The sequence below is a fragment of the Entelurus aequoreus genome, linkage group LG09, assembly GCF_033978785.1.
Source record: "Entelurus aequoreus isolate RoL-2023_Sb linkage group LG09, RoL_Eaeq_v1.1, whole genome shotgun sequence".
Taxonomy (NCBI): Eukaryota; Metazoa; Chordata; class Actinopteri; order Syngnathiformes; family Syngnathidae; genus Entelurus; species Entelurus aequoreus.
Window position 1 is genome coordinate 33,733,482 of NC_084739.1, and position 21,319 is coordinate 33,754,800.

The 21,319-nt window shown below is 38.9% G+C and overlaps 1 protein-coding gene across 1 annotated transcript in view; it reads right to left on the bottom strand.

Annotated features, from left to right (window-relative positions):
- The window catches only part of LOC133657368 (phospholipid phosphatase 4-like), a 196,788-nt gene that overhangs the window by 64,029 nt on the left and 111,440 nt on the right, over nt 1-21,319 (bottom strand). Inside the window, exons 3-5 of the mRNA XM_062058626.1 lie at nt 19,008-19,098; nt 7,268-7,331; nt 1,825-1,949 (exon numbers count right to left, since the gene is read on the bottom strand). Coding sequence (XP_061914610.1) covers nt 1,825-1,949; nt 7,268-7,331; nt 19,008-19,098 — 280 coding nt within the window. The remainder of the gene's footprint in view (nt 1-1,824; nt 1,950-7,267; nt 7,332-19,007; nt 19,099-21,319) is intronic.

Sequence of the window (21,319 nt, forward strand, 5' to 3'; positions counted from 1 at the left end):
GACTGGAGGTCGGCTGTAATGGCCGACCAAATTTTAAATACACAGTAGACACTCTGGGGGCCTTATACTGTACACTCCCACATCACATGCATGGGTGGGTTGGGGTTCAGGAGTGCGGCGTGCCCCTCATTGCCTCCTCGGCCGGCGCGGACTTCGGGGACAGGGGTGGGTGGGTGAAGTTATCGGCTGGTTCGCCTGTGTATGGATTTGTTTGTTTATATATGTGTGTGTATGTATATGTGTACGTATGTATGCATGTGTGCATATATATATATATATATATATATATATATATATATATATATATATATATATATATATATATATATATATATATATATATATATATATATATATATATATATATATATATATATGTGTATGTATGTATATATGGATGTGTATATATCATTTTTTTTTGGGGGGGGGGGCGCCCTCAGTGCCTGCTTGTCCGGCGGGGGTTGGCGCCTCAGGCTACTGCAGCCGGGCTGCGTGTCTGGGGCCCCTGGGTCCCACCGTCCACCCCTTCCGGATGGGGCCTCTGCTGGGTCTTGTCCCCGCTGCAGAACTCTACAGTGCTGCCAGTCGGCCAGCTGCTGGGGTAGTGACCTTGTTTGTCAGCATGTCTGTGATCGCCTATCTTTTTTTCCCTTCTTTTTCTCTTCCATCAGGGGGCTACAGTGGGGCTGGTGGTCCCTTGTTCCCTGAACACCGCACCTGCTGTTTCGGATTGGGCTCTCTGGGGCCATACTTTGGTTCCCGCACACACTGGGAGACAAACATATTGTACATACAAATTCACATACATACTCACGTACACACAATTATCCATACACACATATGTATATTTATTCATTTATTCATGCATACGCGCACACATTGGTACTTACCCACATACATATGTACCTACGCTCGTACATACATACACATTCACGGTACATACATCCACAAGCACATTCACTGTACACACATACATACATACACATACATACATACACTCATGAGTATAATCATGTTTCATCAAACATATATTAAAGTTGTTCCACTAAGGGGTAACTGGGTAAAACACTACACACTGACAAAGCTTAACCTATAATACTATAACAATCTACAAGGTTAATACAGTTTGCTTCTCCTTATTCCCTTCCATTTAACTGCTTTCTTTTTTTAATTAAAGTTATCATTACATATATGTATTGTTGCATTTGAAACAATTATATTGTTGATAATGGAGGTAATTATTATTATTATTCATTATTAATAGTGGTATTTATATTAGTGTTTGTATTGCTCCATTTGTAGTGCAATAATGTTCATTGTCATTTCTGTGTTATTGATATTTACTCCACTAACTGCTTCTTTGCCATCACTTTGTTTTATGATACTTGTACATATCTTATTTACTGATGCTGTTATGCTGTTGTTGGTATTGTTGTTGTTGTTTTTGTTGCTGTTTCTCTTTCTTATCCCCTTTCGTCCCCGCAATATCTCCCTCTGTCTTCCTTTTTTTTCCTTTTTCTATCCCCTCCTGCTCCGGTCCGGCTCCGCCAAACATTAATACAAATCCATTTAATAAAGTCAAACACAAATAAGGCAACAAGAGAAGTATCCCACACTTTTCTTTTGTAAAGTAAACCTGTACAACAAATAGGATTTGTCTGAGTAGCTGAACAGGACAAAACAAAAGATGTAAAAAGAACAACATCCAGTTATCTTACATGGAAATATCTTTTTAAAAAAAAGTTACGTTATGTAGCATATGATATACTGCATATCACTTTCTGTCGTGTTAGTCACGGTGGAAATGACGTTGCTGCTACTCACAGGAGGAATGACTACTGGGAAAACTCTTGCGCCCCTCTGAGACCAGATGTGGTTCTCCAGTGCACAGCATCTTTGCATTCACCTGACCATCTGGGAAACACCGCTGGAAATAGTCAGGCCTAGGTCTGAGGAAGAAAACAGAAATACTCATTACTTTTCATCTATCTGTCCATTTTCTACACCTCTTGTCCTCATTCGGTGGGTGAGCTGGAGCCTATCCCAGTTGACACTAAAATGGACACTAGTCAATCACATATAGACAAAAAACATTTCACATTCATCCATGGCTGTAGACTAGTCCATGGTGTATGCTAATTCGTACATAAAGTCAGCTGGGATAAGCTCCATCCCAACCATGACTGTAATTAGGATAAGTGGTATAGTAATTGCATGTACATGTTTATGGACTATGCAAATAAAGCCACCCAAGCATAGGAATACCATGCAAACTCCATGCATACAGGTCTGAGCCAGATTATATCCCAGAACCTCCTGACTGTGAGGCAGAAATGCTAACCACAAGTTTTATTTTCGTTGAATTAATTGTGTATGAATGTGCTAATTATGTAGCTGACAGAAATATCACCATGCTGCCTACAAACCACATGGTGTTTTTGAAAAACTGAACTGCTCTAGGCAGGGGCGTCAAAAGTAAAGATGTTGTACAGGGGCCCCAACACATGGGTGCCCCTAGCCTTCTGTAAATTTTTAAGTTGTTTTCTGTCATGGAAGTATGTAAGTTATATAAAAAAAATGATGTTATATTTGTTAAGATAAATAAGAAATATATATATAAAAAACATTTATATATATATATATATATATATATATATATATATATATATATATATATATATATATATATATATATATATATATATAAATGTTTCAATATATATCAATATATATATATATCAATATATATAATATATATATATATATATATCAATATATATATATATATATATATATATCAATATATATATATATATATATATATATATATATATATATATATATATATATATATATATATATATATATATATATATATATCAATATATAAATTGAACAATAATAAGGTTGCTTGAATTTAATTACAAAGTGTTTCGGACTACCTACACCCCCATTCAAAAACCAAAATGGTTTAGAGTTAAAACCTAACTTCGAACACATCACTTAACACAGACGTCACAATGTCATCAAAGTTCTCTTTTCACACACAGCACAAATATTTTTGTAACAAGGATGAGGTGAAGAAGAAAGCTAAAAATACTGTATAATAATTCTCTGTGGCAGCATAGAAGAAAGTTGTGTACAAGTTTCTCTTTTGCATCTCATTGCCCATGACTTTGGTCTATTCGAGGACCGTCAATTGAACATAGAAACAGAGGTGTCACAAGTTTTTAAAGACATGGGGAGGCTTGGACAAATACTGTGTTGTACATTCGTGCTGCAATGATTAGTGGATTTTGTCGACGAATATCGACAATAAAATTTGTCGCCGACAATTAAAATTGTCAACAATAGTCGTGACGTCATCACTCGTGTTTTCCGGCCAGAAGTGGGTCACTCACAAAAACATTGCCAGTGATAATGTTATGATCCGCTGCCCTGATCATGTTATGTTTGGTTTTTGGACTCCCTAAGTTCCTGTTTTGTGCACCCCTGGGTTTGTTTTCTGTTACCATGGGTGCTTATTGTCTTCACCTGTCTCTGATTGGTGTTCGGGACGCTCACCTGTTTCCCGAGCACTGATCAGAGTGATATTTAATCCTGCCTTTTCCGGTCGGTCAGTCAGTCTGGTTTCCTAAATTGCGTCACGCAACAGATGACGACGGTTTTGATTCCTGCTCTTTACATAATAGCTTCCACGCTAGGTTCTTTTGTTATGCTAGCTTTCACACTAAGCTCCTTTTGTTTAAAAGCTACCACGCTAGCCCCCGTTAGCTTTGCCTCCCGTGCTATGAGCACGCTTAGCTTGTTCCTGCCTGATTTATTGGTAAATAAATCATTTCCTACCTGTACGCTGTGTCCGAAGTCCGTCTGCATCTTGGGAAAACGACCCCCGCTTAATCATGCGACCAAATCGTTACAGATAACATATAAAATGTGAAGCCATTTCCTCTTATTCTTGTTAAAAACATGAATACCTCGCTCATTTTGCAAAGCGGACCTTATTTTTATGGCAGTACATTTGTGATACGCAAGCATTTAAAGCGGAGACGTGATGTCAGACATTTGAAGGGAGGATGCGGACACAGCCTCGGTAAGAGTGTTAGCTTCTACCTTGTTAGCTAACTATCAAAAGTGTGACAAAGTTGTGTGAAAAAAAACTTAAACTATAATTTTACCCAGAGTCAGCCAGCTAAACGTTGTCTACATCAATTCAAGTCCTTTTACAATGCTGTAAAAAAGGGCAAATTAATAAACGCAAACTGCATGCGCACACACACACAGACATGCACACACACGCACACAAACAAACACACACACACACACACGTACACACAAAGACAGACAGGCATCAATGCGGAGGTATCATAATATTAAACATACAATCTATTAAAGGCCTACTGAAATGATTTTTTTTTTTTTAAACGGGGATAGCAGATCCATTCTATGTGTCATACTTGATCATTTCGCGATATTGCCATATTTTTGCTGAAAGGATTTAGTAGAGAACATCGACGATAAAGTTCGCAACTTTTGGTCGCTGATAAAAAAAAGCCTTGCCTGTACCGGAAGTAGCGTGACGTCACAGGTCGAAGGGCTCCTCACATTTCCCCATTGTTTGCAATGCAGCGAGAGCGATTCGGACCGAGAAAGCGACGATTACCCCATTCATTTGAGCGAGGATGAAAGATTCGTGGATGAGGAACGTGAGAGTGAAGGACTAGAGTGCAGTGCAGGACGTATCTTTTTTCGCCCTGACCGTAACTTAGGTACAAGGATTCCACACTTTCTCCTTTTTCTATTGTGGATCACAGATTTGTATTTTAAACCACCTCGGATACTATATCCTCTTGAAAATGAGAGTCGAGAACGCGAAATGGACATTCACAGTGACTTTTATCTCCACGACAATACATCGGCGAAACTCTTTAGCTACGGAGCTAACGTGATAGCATCAGGCTTAAATGCAGATAGAAACAAAATAAATAAACCCCTGACTGGAATGATAGACAGACAATCAACAATACTATTAAACCATGGACCTGTAAATACACGGTTAATGCTTTCCAGCTTGGCGAAGCTTAACAATGCTGTTGCTAACGACGCCATTGAAGCTAACTTAGCAACGGGACCTCACAGAGCTATGCTAAAAACATTAGCTATCCACCTACGCCAGCCAGCCCTCATCTGTTCATCAACACCCGTGCTCACCTGCGTTCCAGTGATCGACGGCGCGACGAAGGACTTCACCCGATCATAGATGCGGTCGGCGGCCCGGAGACGGAGGAAGTCAAGGTGAGGTTGGCGGCTAGCGCGTCTGCTATCCATCTCAAAGTCCTCCTGGTTGTGTTGCTGTAGTCCGCCGCTAATACACCGATCCCACCTACAACTTTCTTCTTTGCTATCTCCATTGTTCATTAAACAAATTGCAAAAGATTCACCAACACAGATGTCCAGAATACTGTGGAATTTTGAGATGAAAACCAAGCTTTTTGTGTTGGATTCAATGGGGTCCGCATACTTCCGTTTCAACGATTGACGTCACGCGCATACGTCATCATACAAAGACGTTTTCAACCGGAAGTTTAGCGGGAAATTTAAAATTGCACTTTATAAGTTAACCCAGCCGTATTGGCATGTGTTGCAATGTTAAGATTTCATCATTGATATGTAAAATATCAGACTGTGTGGTCGGTAGTAGTGGGTTTCAGTAGGCCTTTAAATACACATTGAGTCTTTTAAAATGCTAAAACTGCCAAGAGTTAATCAACAATCAATTTACCAGTTTGCAGCTTTTTAAAGAAAGTCAAGCACAAATACAAATAGACGTACAATAAACGAGTAAAATAAACCACATTTCAGGGGTAATAATGGATGAGAAAATTAACTGGAAATCTCATAAAAATATACAACATAAAGTGGCAAGAAATACGTCATTAATGAAAAAAGCTAAATATGTTGACGTAATAAAAGCACGTTTTATTGGAAGTTGATGATGTTTAGATGTATGTATAGACACATTAATTAGGTTTATTTAATCAGAAAAACAAACGTCAAAACGACAGCTATTGCATGCATCCGGGCACAGCCGCACACCTCCTTGGTAGCAAAGATGGCGCCTGTTGTTTAGTTGATTATACTTTCTTTTTACACGACTCTGAGCGGTCCGCCCTTTTGGGGCCTCTTAGTGATGGCGGATTCATGTTCCGTACAGCAGTTTGTCCTTCTTCGCTGATCTGGTCGATCTTCTTCGGCTTTGGGGTTGGTCCGTGTGCATTTTGTCAATGTGTGGCAAAAAAAACTTACTTAACTGACCCGAAAGTGATGACGCGAACACAAAACACAGCATGATAGGTAAGTTGTGTCCACAGTGAAGTTGTACTTAACAGTGGATACATTGAGGAAATGGTGTTACTGGTGTTCCTCATATAATGGCCTTCGATGGCAGAGAAGATGTGCAAGGGAAAGAAAGTCAAGTGCAAGGGTGTGTGCATGTGTGTTTGTGTGTGTGTGTGTGTGTGTGTGTGTGTGTGTGTGTGTGCGTGCGTGGGCGTGAATGTGCTGCGTCTCTTCATGGACAGACATCCACAAATCCACGAATTAGCCGCAACATTCTATGAAGCGGAGGCTTCAAAGCCTTAGAAAAATTTAGAGGTTTGTAGACCGAAATGACGGTATTTAAATTCAGATGCTTGACACTTTATATAAAATGTTTGGATTTATCTAGATATGTTCTGATTTAGATATGTTATTTCCATCTGTGAAAAGTCCAAAACATGTTTATCCATGTGTTTTAGAAAGCTGGTTTCAACCAAATCCATGCAATACAAGCATACATATATATATTAGTGCATACAAGCGAATTAAGTGTGTGTGTATGGGGTGATGTTGGGTTTAGGGTGGCGTGACTAGCCTCAAATATGAGGGCCCAGTTTTTAGTGCAGTACGCCCCTGACTGTAGGTTTACCTGATCCAGACCATACATTGGTAAGCTTGTTGGAAATGTGGCTTAAGGGGCACTGTCATTTATTTTTGGGCACGTAAATACTACTGTATAAATGTTTTGCTTACTTTGGCAGAGTCGGATTGTTTTAAGAAGAACTTGTCTCAATTATTGTAACATGGTCAAGTAAATATCCTTAAATTGGTTGTTTTTACAGCTTATGACAATGGAAATGTACCCTAAATTGTTCTACGACATTAAAAGTTACATATGCAGTCTTTGCACCTTCATTCCATTGTTATTGTTTGAAAAGATATAACATACCTGCCGACAATCAACTTGATGGTGTTTGTGAAGACTCCGTTCAAAGCGAGCGCCAGTGAAACAGCTGCAGGGGGGAAACATTGCAAATCATGTCAAACATGCATTGTCACAGCCTTTTCAACAAACACAAAATCTCTTTAACTGGAAAGAGCCCCCAAAGAGACACTGGTTAAGAGTCTTATGTTAGAGCAGCCGCTGTAACATACACACTTTTTTCATGTAGGCCATGGTAGAGCCTCAAAGTTTACAAGATGTGAAAGCCTCTAAATCTTTAGCTACAGTGCTGCCAAAAAGACAAGAGCAACCCCACCAATTGTCCTTCATCAATGGAGCTGTAACAGTTTAGAATCCATTTGTGTCATTTATCATAATTTGAGCATTGCAAGACACCCAGAAACAAATCACTAACACATCTTAGACCCTACATGACTTTGTTCTATAGTAAATCAGCCGTGGTCCTCTTCTTCATCGTTTTTGAGTAATTTCCCCGCCTGCCTATTGAAGACATTTCGGTCCAGCTTCCTCCAACATCATCCATATCATTTGACAGTTCTACTGTAGTGGTTGTTTGGTTGGGCAATATGGCCAAAAATCTATGGTGCGATATATACTGCAGCCACTTGCGATAACGATGTAAATCACGATATGTTCTTTGGCATATGAATGATAATATAACCATTTTAAAACAGGTTCCCGGTTGCTCCTCTCTATGATTGCTCAATACTTACTGTATTTGTACCAGTGTTCATTTCGTTGGCTAATAACTTTTGTCTTAGTTATCGCCAACAATCGATTTTCCCCTGACATAAACGAGACACAAACTAATCAAAACAAATGCACATAGACTAAGTCGATTACAAATTTAACTGCGATCAAACGAGCTATAGCGGTGAGCATGGCTTCTTGTCTATTGCGCTTTTGCTCGATGTGTCGCACGATGCATGTTTAGCAGTTCCTCCAGTCATCCAGTGATACTTGAAAATGTAGTCCATATGTGGCCATGGAGGCGAGGATTATAGAAATAGGCATAGAAACGACTGCACAGGCGTTGGCTTACTTGCTAGCCCTCACTCAGGACACAACGTTGCATTGACGGTGCGTTTGTTGCAGCCTGTTACAGCCTGTTGTGCATAGTCTGTGGGACACGGCTTGAACGTGTCATGTGGGCTAGAATTCAAATCACTATCCAAGGACAGATTTACCAAGTCTTGTTTACACAGCAAAAAGGATTTGTTTTTTTTAAACAATTTTCTTAAAATTTAATTTTTTCTTGTTAAATTGTATGGTTTTAGTGCATTGCATTATAAATTGCATTTATTATTTTTACAAAACATTTCATGATTGTGATTTTTTTTAATTCTGTATTTAGCGCTCTATCATTGTGTGTTATGATCCGGTGCTGGATCATAGTTTATTTTGGGTTTTGATTCACTTGTGGTTTAAGTTCTGTTTTAGCACCCCTGTTTTGTGTTTCTTGGCTGTCATGGGCTCTGATTGTTTTCACCTGCCTCTGATTAGTGTTCGGGACGCTCACATGCTGCCGGACACTAATCAGAGAGCCATTTAGTCACTCAGTCTGGTGCTTTTCTGTAACGATGTCGAGGACGAGGAGGCATGGTGATGTGCGGATTGTTCTTACGAGATGATAGCAGGAACTCCGGAGACAGCGTGCAGGTAGGAGATGGTTTATTCTCACCATAAATCATATCCAATACAAAAATACCGAATACAAAACAAGGAAAAACGTGCCGAATAGCCTGGGAAGCCATGGCGAAGCTTAGCACAAGGAAAACCAGAATCATAGGGAATCAATGTGACAGTTGTGTTGAGCAAACAAGAGCACCAGACTGAGTGAGGGGAAAACCAGGACTTAATAGCTCTCTGATTAGTGTCCAGCAGCAGGTGAGCGTCCCAAACACTAATCAGAGGCAGGTGAAAACAATCAGCACCCATGACAACCAAGAAACACAAAACAGGGTTGCTGAAACAGAACTTAAACCACAGGTGAATGAAAACCCAAAATAAACTATGATCCGGCACCGGATCATAATAAATTGCTTCGATTTACATGACATCACGTTTGGCTCACGTCCAGCTCATTAAATATGCGTGGTGGTCATGCTAGCGTCTGTTCTCAATGGGTACTGGGCGCCATTTAGCCTTTTCTTGAAGAAATATGCCCTATGCTTGCGTCGTTTTCGACTGTACAACCCATTCAAATCGCGAAAAGCAAAATGTTTCTTCCGAGTTCCTTGAGAGGTCATCAAGATGGGTGGTAAAGTGCAACATTTTAGGAAAGACGACAAGAAAAGTGTCACACAAAGAACGCATGAGTTTGCAGTGACCACTTCGTTAAAAGTTTGTTTCATATATTTTTAATATACTTTACACAGTGGTCAGCCGTCAGGGCCAGCAAGGCCTTCTCTGCTGGCCTAACATAACCAGAAATCATGATGATGATTAAAGATCAAATGATTTTTTAATTTACTTTCCCTAAATATCTAGAAGTATTCATATTTTCTTTATGTCATGTTATGCTCCTTCCAGCGCTGTTGTTTTTAGGTTATAGAGTTGTTATCTAATCAGAATTCAGCTAGCTTATGTTGCCATGCTTTACCAAATCTGCCCAAAGCCTTCAAAATTAACAATGCGGGCGTCTATGCACTGTTAGTGAATGGTCACAAACATTTGACAGACAGTTGCGATAGCCAATCAGATCAGGAGTTGTCAGTAAGGCCTTCTAGCTGGCCTAAGGCAGATATATATTATGATGTTATGAGCTAGGTAACATAAGAACTCCATTACCCAGCATGCCACAGTACTGAAGCGCATGCGCAGTAGCCCCTGGATGTTTTTGATGAGCATGCTGTAGAGTAAACTTTAAGAACTCAGCCAAAACGCCTCGTCTGCATCTTTTATGATTAGACAAGACAATACATATATTTGCAAGGCCATTTTCAAAAAGGATATTTAAAAATAAAACTACATCTTGTGGGACGATGTCGGCCAACCCCGGAAGCTCGAATGGGTGCTACAGTTTGTAAGGTCAAATTTTTTATTTATTTATTTTTTTCACGTTTAATATGTTTTTTGCAATTTTAATTTTGACAGTACCACATAAGCTATTTTTTAAATGCGGCAGACAATAATCTGTTTTGTACACTGTTGGTGGTGTTCAATACACATTAGTGCATACATGTGTTTCTGTATAGTATTTCTCCAGCAATGGTCACGTGGTGATATACATTATGGTACTTAGAGAGGTAATCATTGAAGTCGGACATTACTGAAGGCCTAGGTGGGAAACGCACGGCCCGCCACTGAGTTTACATGTTTAGTATTTCCCATTGATGTATTATCTTTATATTGTTTGTATTTGAATTCTTAACAAACAGAAACCGGAAAGTCAGGGACAATGATACCTTGTCAGGAAAGGTACTCCTGCGTCTCCCCTTTTGTTTATTTTGTACACAAATGTGTCAGAGTGCATAAGACAACAGGACACAAATCAAATCTGGTGCTGATTCGGTAATTGTTGGTTTGTTAAATGGATATGCAGTCACGGGTGTCAGCTGTCTGGTGTTAGTAGTCACTGTTTGTTTACATGGACGCGTCCTCGCAAGACGCAAAGTGAAATCGTGAAATGCAACCTAACCCGAGCAAAAACGATGCATATTTATCTGGGAGAGCCTTGATACCAATTTCCTTGGCCCAGCCACACTCAAAAATAAGTTGTAGACCTCCATGCTTTTCCAAGTTTTGATCTGCTTTGTCGTGTAGAATAATGTCTCGAGCACAAGATAGTTTGATATGTCTGGGAACTCCACTGACGGATAACCCTTCATGTCTTTTTTTCGATAAAGGGATCTCTTCCATTGCACAGTTGGATTTTTTGCTCGTATCTGCTTTTTTGCAGGAAGATCTAGGCCGCTTGCGTAGTCAAGAGTTTGCGCACTGCTTGCTGCACAACAGCCAGCTTGGCTTGGTTGACCACCACTGTTTTTCCCTCCTGGGAATAAGTCACGTGACAAGCAATTGTTAGAACAATTATTATGACACTCCTCATATGCTAGTGTGAGCATTGACACCAGCGTTCGGAGTGTTAATACAAAAGTGACTACACTACACGAATACATAAAATCACTAGAAATGCTTTTCTTTAAGCCATGATTTAGGAACATTTAAAAAAGTTCCATTAGTGTTCAGCACATACTAATTGGCTTAATGTCATTAGTTTCTGACCAGCTGGTTAATTTTAAGTTGGTTAGAAACTAGACTCTGCGTACACATGTTGACAATTGTGTTCATTAAAAATGAAACACTAACAAGCCTAATAAAAGGGTGCATCCTCTGTTGTGTCCCCAGAAAATAATTTGAAGCACCTTTCAAATACTAATTTTATAACCAGACAACCAATGAATGTTAATTTGTGGAGTTTTACTCCAGTAAGTATAGATATATTACCTTCACAGTGTTCTTACTGTGAATTAAATACAACTTATTTTGTAATAAGTAATGTGATGTGTTGCACTGTATCTGGACGTCTACTTAATTAGCCATCATGCCAATCTCGGGAGATCATTACCAACCAGTGGCCAAGACCTCAATGATTAACCCCATAAACCTGCAGCCCCCCCCCGCCCCATGTTGCCAGTGAGGAAGAGCATTGTGTAAATGTTTCTGAACTTGATAATTTGGACAAACTGCACAAATGAGACATAATGTGCCTGATGGGTCTTTAAACTGCAAATGAGATGCTGTCAGAAATCCCATATGGAGGAATCTGCACTTGTGCCAGTCGCCTTGTGTCATATGGAGCTCGGTTTGCTAATTGCTGCTGGAAAATTCATGTGCTTGTGCGTGTTTGTATCGCAAAGCTGACACAGGCAGTGGTTCTGTTCTAGTCTACTTTTGTACGACTTCATCTTGGCATCGATAAAGTATTTTTATGGCACTATAGATTAGCTGGCACGGCTCACTAAAGGCACAACATCCTTGGGAAGGTTTTCATTCAAACTATATTGCCTTTTTCCCAAATACAAATGAGAGGATAGTCATAGTGATCATGTCTGTAACAAAAATAAAGAAAACTACTATAGTTTTATTTGTGGGCAACACCATGAACCATGTGGTTAGAGCATCTGCTTCTCAGCCACTCCAACATTTCTCTGGGGAGTGTGCATGTTCTCCTAGTGCTTGCATGTGTTTTCTCTATTTTCTTCTCACATTCCAAGAACATGCTTAATTGGACACTCAATGTGGGTGTAACAAAACATACTTGTATTCCTCCTTTAAACAGCTCAATCAAATCCCGACTGACTGACTAATTTTGTTTTGGTTTACATTACAGTTATAATAACATAATTTTTATATATATATATATATATATTTTTTAAACAAATGAGCAAATGTAATGCAATTCTGTACATATTAAGAATGTTGAGACTGTCATTGTGAGTTTAGAATTAACCCCACAATTATTTACATTGTTGAAATATTCGACTTTTTGGGCAGCACGGTGGAAGAGGGGTTAGTGCATCTGCCTCACAATACGAAGGTCCTGAGCAGTCTGGGGTTCAATCACGGGCTCGGGATCTTACTGTGTGGAGTATGCATGTTCTCCCCGTGACTGCGTGGGTTCCCTCCGGGTACTCCGGCTTTCTCCCACCTCCAAAAACAATGACCTGGGGATAGGTTGTTTGGCAACACTAAATTGGCCCTAGTGTGTGAATGTGAGTGTGAATGTTGTCGGTCTATCTGTGTTGGCCCTGCGATGAGGTGGCGACTTGTCCAGGGTGTACCCCGCCTTCCGCCCGATTGTAGCTGAGATAGGCTCCAGCGCCCCCCGCGACCCCGAAGAGAATAAGCGGTAGAAAATGGATGGATGGATGGATGGAAAATATTCGATTTTAATTGATGATCTTTTATCTGGAAATGAAAACAGCTAAGCAATAAAAGACAGTACAACAGAGTGTTGTTGTTTTTTTAATTAGTTTTTATATTTTAACAAAAAATCTCATGTCCAACACTGTGAATCCTCGTTTTAAATACTGTTTTAGGGATGTCTTTTTAAAATGCACCAAATCAGGGGTTCTCAACTAGCCTCGTCAGGGAACCTAATTTCCACATGGTCTTTAAGTTGTGCATCACTTTTAAAGAGGAAAGAAAAAGTTTAGAATAATTTTTGTTTATGAAATAGCCTTCAAAACACATGTATGTTATCTTTTAAAACCAAAAATACACACTGCAGTGTGTGCAAAATGCATTTCAAAGCACATAATTTAGTCACTCCGGGATTTTGCCATATTGCCATCGCGCCAATTCACGCAAATTTAACCTATCTCCGCACAATATGCATGGAATCAAAATTGTGTCAAATGTCGACAAATTCCCCTAATATTTTGGCCAATCAGCGTCATTTTGAATAATGGAATTTGTCTCTGAGAGGCTCTCAAATGTGCACATCAACTGTCTAATCAAAATGTATGTTTCTTTCTTGTGTGGACCAAGCAAGAACAACAGCACATAACACTGTATTGACTATTTATTGCTTGAATGGTCCAACTGTCATCCTCCCACGAAGTTCAGACCTACTTACTGTTCCTGTCTATAGCACTAAGTTAATTGATTTAATCATTGTTCATGTCAGACAATTGAGAACAGATTCTCATTTGCAATAATGACCCAGTGTGTGAGTGTGAATGTGAATGTTGTCTGTCTATCTGTGTTGGCCCTGTGATGAGGTGGCGACTTGTCCAGGGTGTACCCCGCCTTCCGCCCGAATGCAGCTGAGATAGGCTCCAGCACCCCCCGCGACCCCAAAAGGGACAAGCGGTAGAAAATGGATGGATGGATGGACCTGGCTTAGAGGGAACATTTCCAGGATAGATATGTTGAAGTGTGATGATAATATCTCATTGTCTTTCATTTTTCAATACAAATGACTGCAATTAATTGCTCTGAACGGTTCATAAATGTTTTTAATGTGCGGTGGTAAATGTGTTGGAACATAAATTAATGTTTAAGATGGACAACTGGAAGCGAAAAACAAACACTGAGAATGTCTGTGGACGACAGAGCAGAGAGCAGACAATTAAGAAGCCTTTGACTTCTGTAATCATAATTTATTATTTGCATTATTGGACACATTTACAGTACAGTAGTTGTGCAATGAGCTGCTAGTATGTCATTTTACTGCATTTTAGGATCTACTTTTAAGTAACGTATTTGTTCCCCACTCCTGAGCAAGGGGATGGGTCAAATGCAGAAGACAAATTTCACCACACCCAGTGTGTGTGTGACAATCACTGGTACTTTAACTTTAACTTAACTTAACTATAGGTGTCCTCCTTGGCCTGACGTAGCTTCCTAAGCTGAGGTGTAAAACCAGGGCTTGTTTTTGTATGTGCAGAAGGTCCTGGTCTGCACATACATGTCTTTTCCCCCAGGGATCAATAAAGTACTATATATTGACATAAATATTATATTCTATTCTATTTACAGAAGCTGATGTATGATGTCACAGTGTCAGTGAGTTTTTCCAATATTTTCGTATCCAACGTCAAAGACACTCCAGTCAGTACAATCAAAGCAGGCCTGTAACTGCTGCTTTGAGTCCTTTGACCATCTCTTCACAGTCCTCAATACAGACTTAGTGGGATGAGGTGAATCAGGCAGTGATCAGGGAGTCCTACAGTTTCCCGGGGAACAGAGCGATAATTGTCCTTTATTGTTGTGTAGCAGTGGTCAAATGTGTTAGCTCCCCTCCTAATATGCTGTTTGTATTTTTGGAGTTCCGTCTATCCATCCATTTTTTACTGCTTGTCGGCCAGAAGGCGGGCTACACCCTGGACAAGTAGCCACCTCATCGCAGGGCCAACACAGATAGACAGACAACATTGACACTCACATTCACACACTAGAGACCATTTAGTGATGCTAATCAACCTATCCCCAGGTGCATGTCTTTGGAGGTAGGGAACCCACACATGGGTTAAAGTTAAAAGTTAAAGTCCCAATAATAATCACACACACACTAGGTGTAGTGAAATTATCCTCTGCATTTGACCCATCCCCATGTTCACCCCCTGCGAGGTGAGGGGAGCAGTGAGAAGCAGCGGTGGCCGCGCTCTGGAATCATTTTGGTGATTTAACCCCCAATTCCAACCCTTGATGCTGAGTGCCAAGCAGGGTGGCAATGGGTCCCATTTTTATAGCCTCTGGTATGACTGGGCCAGGATTTGAACTCACAACCTTCCAGTCTCAGGGCGGACACTCTAACGACAAGGCCACTGAGCAGGTCCAAAATTAAATTTGCTGTGTTAAAATCCCCCAGAATTATGAACAAGGGGTCAGGAGGTTTTTTCTCCACGTCTGCAATGTGGCCAGCCAGGTGCGGTAACGCTTGTTTACGCAGACCTCAGGCGGGATGTAAACTGACCATAATACAACAAAAGAACTCCTGCGGCGAATAAAACGGTTTACAGTATATAAAAAAAAACTTCTCCAAATGTGGGACACACATCTGCTTCAACACTGTGATGTCTGTGCACCAACTATTGTTTATATGGACGCGTACTCCTCCTCCCTTCGTCTTCCCTGAGAGCTCTTTTACAAGATTCACTCTGAGGAGCTGAATGTCCGGTATTCTGGAATGTGTCCACTGAGCCAGGTTTTGGTGAAACACAGGGCGACGGCGGCTCTACAAAAAATCCATGTGTCTGGTGTTTAGGAGCAGCAGTTTGTCCATATTTTTAGCCAATGAGCGGACATTCGCCAGGTGAAGGGATGGAAGTGCAGTGCATAATCCCCAGTGCCTCAGTTTAACGAGCGCACCTACTCCTTTTCCTCATTTTCAGCATCCCCGGCATAGTCAATAGAGCAGGGGTCACCAACCTTTTTGAAACCAAGAGCTACTTCTTGGGTATTGATTAATGCGAAGGGCTACCAGTTTGATACACACTTAAATAAATTGCCAGAAATAGCCAATTTGCTCAATTTACCTTTAACTCTATGTTATTATTAATAATTAATGATATTTATCTTTGTGGAAACACTGATCATCTTAATGATTTCTCACAATAAATATATAGAGAAACAGATAAATATCAATATGCAACACTTTATTTTTATATTTTCTCTAAGTGCACATTTTTCAAATTGAACATTTTCAAATGATCACTTCTAAGACAGTCTTGTGAAATCACAATATACAATTTTAACTAGCTAGCCACTAACATTTTTTAACAAATCATGAATTACTTTGCACCATGTTTGTACAAATAATAACTCATGTAAAATACAAAAGTAAACTCTCAAATTTTTAAATAAAACATGTCACACTTTGAACTGGACACCAAATCTGTTATCTGTTTCTTTGTCAGTTAGTGGGAAGCTTGGCATTGCATAGGTATATGTGTTTAAAAATCATTTTTAAGGTTGTATTTTTTCTCCAAAATTGTCTTTCTGAAAGTTATAAGAAGCAAAGTAAAAAAATAAATGAATATATTTAAACAAGTGAAGACCAAGTCTTTAAAATATTTTCTTGGATTTTCAAATTCTATTTGAGTTTTGTCTCTCTTAGAATTAAAAATGTTGAGCAAAGTGAGACCAGCTTGCTAGTAAATAAATACAATTCAAAAAATAGAGGCAGCTCACTGGTAAGTGCTGCTATTTGAGCTATTTTTAGAACAGGCCAGCGGGCTACTCATCTGGTCTTACGGGCTACCTGGTGCCTGCGGGCACCGCGTTGGTGACCCCTGCAATAGAGAGCTGCTGATTTTCTGGTGAGAATCTCCATGTAACTCTGTAGTGAAAAGAGTTTGGCAGAGGGCTGTCCAATTTTTAATAGTTCACCTCTGGTCAAAGAAACCTTAAAAGGGCAGCACAATACTGCAAAAATAAAGAAAAAATGTAACGACTACAAGAGTGCACAGTACCGGGGCAGCTTCATAATCAAAATGTGCTTAAGAATTTGAACACAAATGCAATTTTATTGTCAGAATGTCATCCAGAAACATTTTCAAAGGTTTTGCTTGAATGCATGTAATTTATTTGCACAAAACTTGATACCAGTTTTATCTCAAATTCTTTCAGGCTGTATTTTGAATGGAAGTTGGTCTCCTCAATCATTTTTGTAAATTTGACGTATGCAATAATCTGATCACTTACCTTATAGTGGTGAAAGAGGAACTACACTTTTTTGGGGATTTTGCCTATTGTTCACAATCATTATAAAAGACATGACGAAGGATGGATTTTTTTTTTATGTATTCTAAATATTAAATAAACATATAAAAGTCTGCTTACAGCAGAGCCAATGGGAGCGCCACTACACCGCCCATAAAATCTGAAAAATAACTATTCAAAAACCACCATCAATGCTCAATTTACATTTTGTGACTTGAATATTAACCAAGTATTAGTGATATTGTTATTATAAGCGCTAACGCAGACAAACTATTTATAGCGGCGCCATGATCACTTCCGTGTCTCCCAATGTTTGCATCATTGAGTGGTCTGCCGTTTCCTCCTTGCTCCCTGTAAGTTTATTCTAGATCATAAATCATGCCTCCCAGCCAATTTAGGACTTGGAAGTGGCGAGAATGACAAGAAAAGTGCTAGTTGCACCCCCCCCCCCCTTTTCCCCCTAACCCCCCACCCCCACTCTGTTTCTTCCAGAGAATGTGTTTCTGAAATGAATGTGCCGTGTATGCTTAAAATGATTAAAATATGTAAATATTAAATGTTATTATAAATGAGCTCGTTACTACATTACATCTATACTTAAATCATGTATGTAAAACCCTAATGGAGGTTATTTGGATGTTTTTTTATGGGCTCTATAGGCAGAATTGAACGGCTCCCATAGGCTGCATTGTAAGCGGACTTCTGATCGAATTTATTTAATGTTTAGAATGCAAAAAAAAGAAAAAATCCATCCGTCGTCATGTCTCTCATAATGATTGTGAACGATAGTACCTACCAAAAGAGGTGCAGTTCCCCTTTAAGGTAAAAGAGCTTGCAATGCCAAAATAAATTGCACGATTGATGTGTACATGATTAATGCAATAATTTTTTGTGATTGATCACATGAGTTAACTCGTTAATTTTGACAGCCCTACGTAATACATAAAATTCATAAAATTACAAGTTCATTAAATCACAAAAAAAAGCCTGCAAAATCCTGGAAGGAATGATTATTAACAGCTTGGATGTCAACTACAGTACAAAAAAAAAATCTAGCAAACAAAATAAATATTTGTATTAGTGCTGTCAAACAAGTATTTTTAAAATCGGATTTTTCACACTTTAGAATTTTGATTAATCATGATTAATCAAGTTCAATTACTTGCTTGCATTAATTAAGTTACTTTCAAAATACCCAAATATTTGGATACGAATGCAAAGTGTTGGTTTTTTTTTGCATGTTGAGCACTCATTCAGGAAAAAGAAGATGTTATTGAGTAATGTGTTGACTATAACGCCTGGTAATGCTGTTCTGCTTTGTGTAATGGTTCTGTAATCATCACATTTCTTCAATGGCTAGCTGGCTAATGTGTTTTGCTCCCTGATAATGCACTTTAAGCTACAAAAGCCTCCCGGTTTAAGTAAAAAAAAAATGAAAAAAAACTACCCATGATGCAGGTTAAGAATTGCTTTCTAAGAAGCAGCACATTAGAGGTGTGGTAATTAAAAAGTAATTTGGTAAAAAGTAGAAAAAGTAATTAGCGCCACCCACCTAAACATGCCTCTTTAATTTCAGTCTTGTCTGTCCTCTGAATTATCTTCACAACAAATATCACAGCCAGCGGGGTAAGGAAGGAGATTGCCTGTGAGGAAATGGAGACAGTTATTGCAATAGTCAAGTGTTGCAACATAACACATTTTGTTAAGCTCTTATTCGCTAGTTCGTAATGACTAACAGGAAATGACCTTCTATGTATTATCCAGATTTAATTCTAAAGACAAAGAGTGTAGCCAAACAACCTTTTTCATTCTTCAAATGGTTTTCCAAGACCATTAATTGGACGTTTGGGCTTTTCCAGTCCTTTGGTAAATTGAAAAGTGTTGTAGTCGTAACAAAACATGCTGAATGTGCCAGTATTATAATTTGATAATCCCATCCATGCTTTTGTCTACAATATTAACCTTAGTGTCATGTTACGGCAGGGGGGAATTCTATTGATGCATTACATTCACATATAATTTGTGCGTTAATGAAACATGCATGATGGATTACGCAGCCAGGCAGACTTGAAAGAGATGGGATATTTCGACTGAGTCAGTAGTTTGGTAGTCTAGCTCAAGTGCACCCCAACAGTACTGACCATCACTTCTCTAACAACCAACCTCAATTTTTTATAATTCCATCCATGTTTTGAAATTGGGTTTCTCTAGCCACCTTCAACCCCATTGGCCTCAAGTCTGTGTGGTTTAATTTTTGATACAACAATGCCTGTGTTGCTTATTAAAAGACTTGAATGTTGTGCATTATTACCTTATAGCCAGGTGTTCTCTGTGTAGAGTTTGAGTGTTGACTTTGGGTTGAGTTTAAGTTTATTTCAAACATGCACAAAAGTAGGCTTGGGCCGTCAAACAATTTTGCTCGACGATATATTGACCAACACATGACTAATAAGTCATATTACTGTCAACATAATTTTGAGACCAAATTAACCACTGATGTAATGATAATACATATTATGAATGCAAGTATACTCTTTGAAATGCAATAAACGTGTACTTCTCGTATATTTTAACATTGTAATAGGAATGTAAAGTTTTAAATATCAAAGTTATGTAAAACAAATAAATAATAAGACATACAATATACTCTGTGTGTTAGCCAAATTGTGCACTTGAATAAAAATCACAATCAACAGCAATAGACTAGGTTCTGTCTCTGTTAAGGAGGGGGTGAGCGACCCCCAAATATACACAACCAAAACAGTAAATACAATGGCTAAGTAAAGTTATTGTGACCAAAATGATCGCGGTTATCATTATCATTGTGGTATTTATGTGCTCAAAACGTTATAATATACACACTAAAATCTTTTTTTTTTAATTTATGAACCAAAATAAGTAGCCAAACAATATACTTTCTTGACATCAATTATATGACATCATCATACAATTTGCATAACCATCGATGATGCATATATTTTATTTAAAAAAAGGATAACAAATGGCAAAGTTGGTAGAGTGGCCGTGCCAGCAATCGGAAGGTTGCTGGTTACTGGGGTTCAATCCCCACCTTCTACCATCCTAGTCATGTCCGTTGTGTCCTTGGGCAAGACACTTCACCCTTGCTCCTGATGGCTGCTGTGTTAGCGCCTTGCATGGCAGCTCCCGCCATCAGTGTGTGAATGTGTGTGTGAATGGGTGAATGTGGAAATACTGTCAAAGCGCTTTGAGTACCTTGAAGGTAGAAAAGCGCTATACAAGTATAACCCATTTATCATTATTTATTTATTTATATACATTTAAAAATATATATTTTGTATTAGTGAGTATGTATATTGTTAGAATTGTATCGATACCAATACCAATATCGATATTGCTTATCGATAAATGTTTTATTCGGTACTCTTATCGGTACTATATGTAATTTGTGTATATAAAGATGTAAACAAGTGGATTTTTTATTACCATTTTTAATTAGCACAAGAGGTTGTACACCACCAACATCATGTAGTGAAGTGAATTATATTTATTTAGCGCTTTTCTTCAGAGACTCAAAACGCTTTACATCGTGAAACCCATTATCTACAACTTTAAGCTACATTTAAACCAGGATAGAACCTGGAACCCTCAAGTTGCTGGCACAGCAGCTCTACCAGCCGAGCCACACCGTCCCATGTAACATCTCACAGCAGCAAAGTACTTTATCAACATCTGCTTTTTTAGTCTTTAACAGGTTAACTATGTTTGCATGTTATCATCTTGTAGAGACCACAAAGATCCATCACTGTTTTTATTTATTACAATTACACTCAGCTGGAAATAACAATACTAATGTTTGGCATTCATGTGCAGGGCACAGACTTT